The 4,960-nt window shown below is 29.1% G+C and overlaps 1 protein-coding gene across 1 annotated transcript in view; it reads right to left on the bottom strand.

Annotated features, from left to right (window-relative positions):
* Positions 1-3,940: 3,940 nt before the first annotated feature.
* LOAG_12609 (zinc finger protein) overlaps positions 3,941-4,960 on the bottom strand; it is a gene marked incomplete at both ends in the record, with an annotated part of 1,912 nt that continues 892 nt past the window's right edge. Inside the window, 2 exons of the mRNA XM_020448569.1 lie at positions 3,941-4,046; positions 4,151-4,373. Of these exons, the coding sequence (XP_020301299.1) occupies positions 3,941-4,046; positions 4,151-4,373 (329 nt within the window). The remainder of the gene's footprint in view (positions 4,047-4,150; positions 4,374-4,960) is intronic.

Genomic DNA, 4,960 nt, shown 5'->3' on the forward strand with positions numbered 1-4,960 from the left:
AATTAAAGGCCAGGGACATCGTCGTATTGGTGTATGTTCGGTTGTTAAATAACGAGATTAAATTATGAGATTAATTATGATCGAAACAGCTGTATTTCTAATCAGCAAAAAAGGGAAAGTATTTTTACAAAAACGAAAAATGAATGTCGACAATCACTAATAAATTTGCATATTTATAGTGCATACATTAAGTTTAATAAATAAAATGCATATACAAATTTAAAAATCAATAAATGATAACAAACCTTTATAAGAAATCTGTTTTTCATCATAGCGGGGCGTTTAAAAATCAATGATAGAAATGAAATTAAAATTATGATGAAACAGGACATGAAATTCATTTCCAATTATTAACAGTGAAATTGTTAATAATAATTACTTGTCATCCATTTGATCATCGATATAAATGAGTGAGTATTCTTTGATACTGTTCCCTTACAAACAAATTGTCGTTTATTAAATAAATAAAAACACAGATCGTTCGTTCGTTTTATAAATGTACATATAAATATTTTTATAAATATGTCTAACCATTTACAAACAATCATTCACTATCTTTTCTTTTTCCATTCTTAATTTGTTGATTTCAATACTATAGATTAATTTTATGACAACTATCCTTTGATTGCTATCTTTCGAACCAAAAAAATAATTTTAGTTTTATATTAATATTGGAATAATTTAGGACTTAAAGGTAAATTTTGTTGCTAGTATAAGTAATTCGATTAAGTGAAAGAGCTGTTGATAATTTCTTTAAAAATTTGAAATAATTTCATCACTTTTTTAAACCAAATTGTAGATTAAAATAAGCAGTAAGGTGATTAAATCAGTTTTTGATCATCTTTTCATTTCAAATATCATGAAAATATGAAATTGATAGTTGATAATAACTTTGGAAATGAGAAAATGTTTATAAAATACAGTTCCATAATATATATTTAATGGAATAATTAGCGACTGTAAGTAATTGAAACAAAAATTTCAAATTTAAAAAAGCTACAAATTGATTTGAAAACATGTAAACTCGAAAAAAAATCTCTCACAAACGGTCATGAAAAATTTATAAACTAACGATATCGGAAATCCCGACTTCTTGCATTTTGCACGCCTCCTTGTTGCATTAATGAATTGAACTAAATTGAATATGAAATGCACGACCAGTCATAAAAAAAACAAGCAGTAGTGAAACTACGTGAAATGAAATGCATGCAACAACAATAAGTAATGAAAATAATTAGATGAAAAAACCATGCAGTGGAACATAGTTGAACTACGAAAAATGCATATGACATCAATAATTAAATAGAAAAATTAACAAACAAAAGGAAGTAGCTAGTGAAACCACGCAAAATGCACGGAACAACAGGCAACTGGAAAGAATAACATGAATAAAAGCATGCAGTTAGTCAGAATAGGTAAGATCCATGCAAGAACAATAAGCAATAGAAAGAATCAGATGAAAAAGAAAAAACACGCAATTAATCGAACTGCGCAAAATGCATGCAATAACAATGAGCAACTGGAAAGAATTTTCATGAATAAAGGCATGCAGTTAGTTAACTATGTAAAACATATTCAGTGAATGCAAGTAATCAGAAATATAATAGTAGAACTGTGCAAGTAAAAGCATGCAGTAGAAAGGCAAAACCAGAAAGGCATACAGAGAAAAATTAAAGTTGCAATAAATGCAAGTAAAAAAGTGTTACATGAGAAACAATGAAGTTACAAAAGCATGCAGTTTATAGAAGGCGAAACTCGGAAGCGCATGCAGAAAAGCAATTGGCCAAAGTTAGAGCAAATGCATGTAAAAATATTACAAGAGATGTAAGTAATGTTAATAAAAAGCATGCAAAAAGTAAGGGAAGAATTGAATTTTCGGGAAATGACAAGAACAACTTGAGATAGCAAAAAAATTAAATGAAATTTAAAGAACCAAAAAAATATCACTGAACCCTGGTAATGGAGAAAAACTGAAAAATCAGAAATAGAATTAAAAAGCAGTTCAAGAAAAATTAAAAACTAACTTGATTAAAAATGTTTGCAATAAGTCAAGAATCTAAAAAAAAAGTTAAATTCTCAGAAATTTTAATTTAAAGTAAAAGGAATTCCTGGTTAGGAACACGAAAAGTTTTAAAAAAGTGAAGGCTCAAAAAATATTTCAAATCTCAAAATGGTCAAAAGTATATTCAGAGATAACGAAAAATCAGAAAAGTTAAAAAAAAAATCTAAAAATTCTAAATGTACTATAATGCGAAAACTAAGAAATTGAAACAAAAATTTTATGTTTTCAAGAAGTTTGGAGATTAGATTAAAAACTAAAAAGCTTAGAAGCTAATTTGATATTCGAACAATCTGGAAAAAATTGGAAATTCCACAAAATTAGGAAAAAAACTTTAAATTCATGAAGGAAAAGGTTCAGGACGAAAAAATTAAATAGTTCGAAACTTCAACAATTAAAAGATCAAAAAATATTCCACAAAGTGATAAAACTTAAGGCTCTGAAGAAAATTTGAGGCTGAACGGATTGAGAAGGACAAACACAAATAAGCGCAATAAAAGTTTATATCAAATTGGGACATCACTTTTTTTTTACAGGAAAAAGCCACTTAAGATAATCATCCAAGTAATTTTCTAAACTGGGTACCAACTCGTGATTTATACAAAAATATAGTACCGTAAACTGGTAAGGAATATCAGTACTTCTAAACTTGGCAATTCATCACATATAAATGGAATGCTAATCAACAGAAACTTTTAGTTCATCAAAACACGTTACATAGAAATCATAATTCTCTTATATAAAACGAACGCAATTAATTGAAATTACAAATAAAATAGAACCAATTATGAACAAATCTTAATAAATCTAATGTAACTACTATTAAGAATTAAATATTACAAACTTAATTGTATCACAAATTGGTACCAAATCTATAGATTAAGCTTCAACAAAAAATATAAGAGAGTTAAGCAATATGGAGGATAAGTTTTAAGAAGGAAAAAAATGAAAAAAAAATAATCAAAACAGCGCATTATTGGCAAAATTAAACATCCAGAAAATATAATTTGCTCAGATTGGAGCTATTAGAATTGAGAAATAAACATTAATAATTGAATTCAAAAGAGAACCAAAAACTTCCCTTCACAAAATTTTTAACCTTTTACCAGAGGGCGATCGATGATTGACAGCATATACTGGTGCAAACAAATCTTCAAAGTCTTCAAATAAATGTTCCAAAAACACAGATTCTTCCAATTTCTTACCCATAATTAGAATTCAATTATTTTCAGGCAATTAACAAATTTTAATAAATCTTGAGCAACAAGTATTAAAAATCGAGTAATATAAATTCAACTATGTTACAAAAAATACAAAAGATTAAGACAATATCAAAGTGAAAAGAATTCAGTGAAAACAAAATTAATTAATAAGAGCAGTTAGTTTGAAAAGACGCAAAACTTTTAACAGATGTTATTAAATTGGAAAATTAAAGAAAGCAATTAAATTCGAAGTGATGCAAAACTTATTTTTCAAGTACAGGCCATAATATTATCAATGATAGCATAGCAGTCACTACTGTAAAAGAGTTTTCCAAAGATTTACAAATTTTACCATCCCTTAATTCACAATTATTTCCAAGCAATTAACAAAGGCTTTTTTTTCCAAAGATCAACATTCCTTATTACATATACTTCAAATTCAATTGCTTTTACACTCAAGATTACTTCGAAAAATTGAAATTTTTCGTACTTTTGTATATTTTTTCATTATTTCTATTTTTGGTTTATTTTCATTTTTTTTTCCACCTTTTGTTTTTTTCGCTTTTTTTCGTTTTTGTTTCCTTTTTCTTTTTTTGTTTTTTACTTTTTTTGTTTTCAATCTTTTTATTTTTTTTAGCTAATTTTTTAACTATTTTTTTTCATTTTTGTTTTTCTTTTTTCAATATTTACTGACCCGGTCGATCGACTTCATTAGGTAGAAGATAAAGGGTGGAGAACTGGAACAGGCAGCGACAGGATGGAGAAAGCCAAATGATGTTATTGGTCTGGAAGAAAAATTCACTGTTTAGAAAAACTATAAGGTCGACTTTGTGAAATGCTTTATCTTCTCTATTCATTCGAATTTTCTTTCTTAATTTCAAAACTTCACTTTTCGAATATTGCTACTTTCTCACCTGGAATGAAAATGTGATAGGCATCCTTTTCTCTTCCCACAAGATAAAATCTGCGGCGCATCACCTGTCTTTCGTTGATTACGGCTGCACATGTCCTCGGGCACCAATCGAGCGCATGAAGTTCGACCACTGCTGTTTTCTGTGCGGCCGTAAATTCGGGTGGCAATAGAAGGTAATGGCCACAGCGAGCACAAAAACCTGGAATATGTATAATTAACGGGTTTGATAGTTTCAAATTGAACCAAATGTACCAAAACAAGCTGAAAATCCCGTTTCAAAAATACTTACCCTCCTGTTTGTGTTTCATCGAGACGTGAATGCGCCACCCTTTTAGTGTATCGAATTGCCTGTCGCAGATACCGCACACTAAAACTTAAAAAAATACTGTTTGCAGAGAGCATTCATTAGAGCGGATTGCTTATCAATATGGAAATTTTGTCATTTTTTTGGTTTCCATGATGAAAGTGATAGTAAGCTAAAATATAGTGCACTCTTTCGGAAGACAGCAAGCATTTAATCATTTTCAGTGCAAAAAAATTTATAAATTACCGATGCTGACATTTCCTTCTTCTCGAAGTACCATCTACGATTCTGCTTCTGGTAATTCTAACTCCCTTCGAAGTTGTTCCGGAAGATCCCCCAAATCTTCAGGGTGAAATGCTTCCGGAATCACTGTATCCAACGTTGTGTGTGTGGCTGGAACCGAAATTTTGATCATTCTTGTTCTTCTGCAATAAAATCAAACTTAGATTTACTCGTTTCATGTGATGAGCAAAATTCAGTGT

The sequence above is a fragment of the Loa loa genome, assembly GCF_000183805.2.
Source record: "Loa loa unplaced genomic scaffold supercont3.434, whole genome shotgun sequence".
NCBI classification, from domain to species: domain Eukaryota; kingdom Metazoa; phylum Nematoda; class Chromadorea; order Rhabditida; family Onchocercidae; genus Loa; species Loa loa.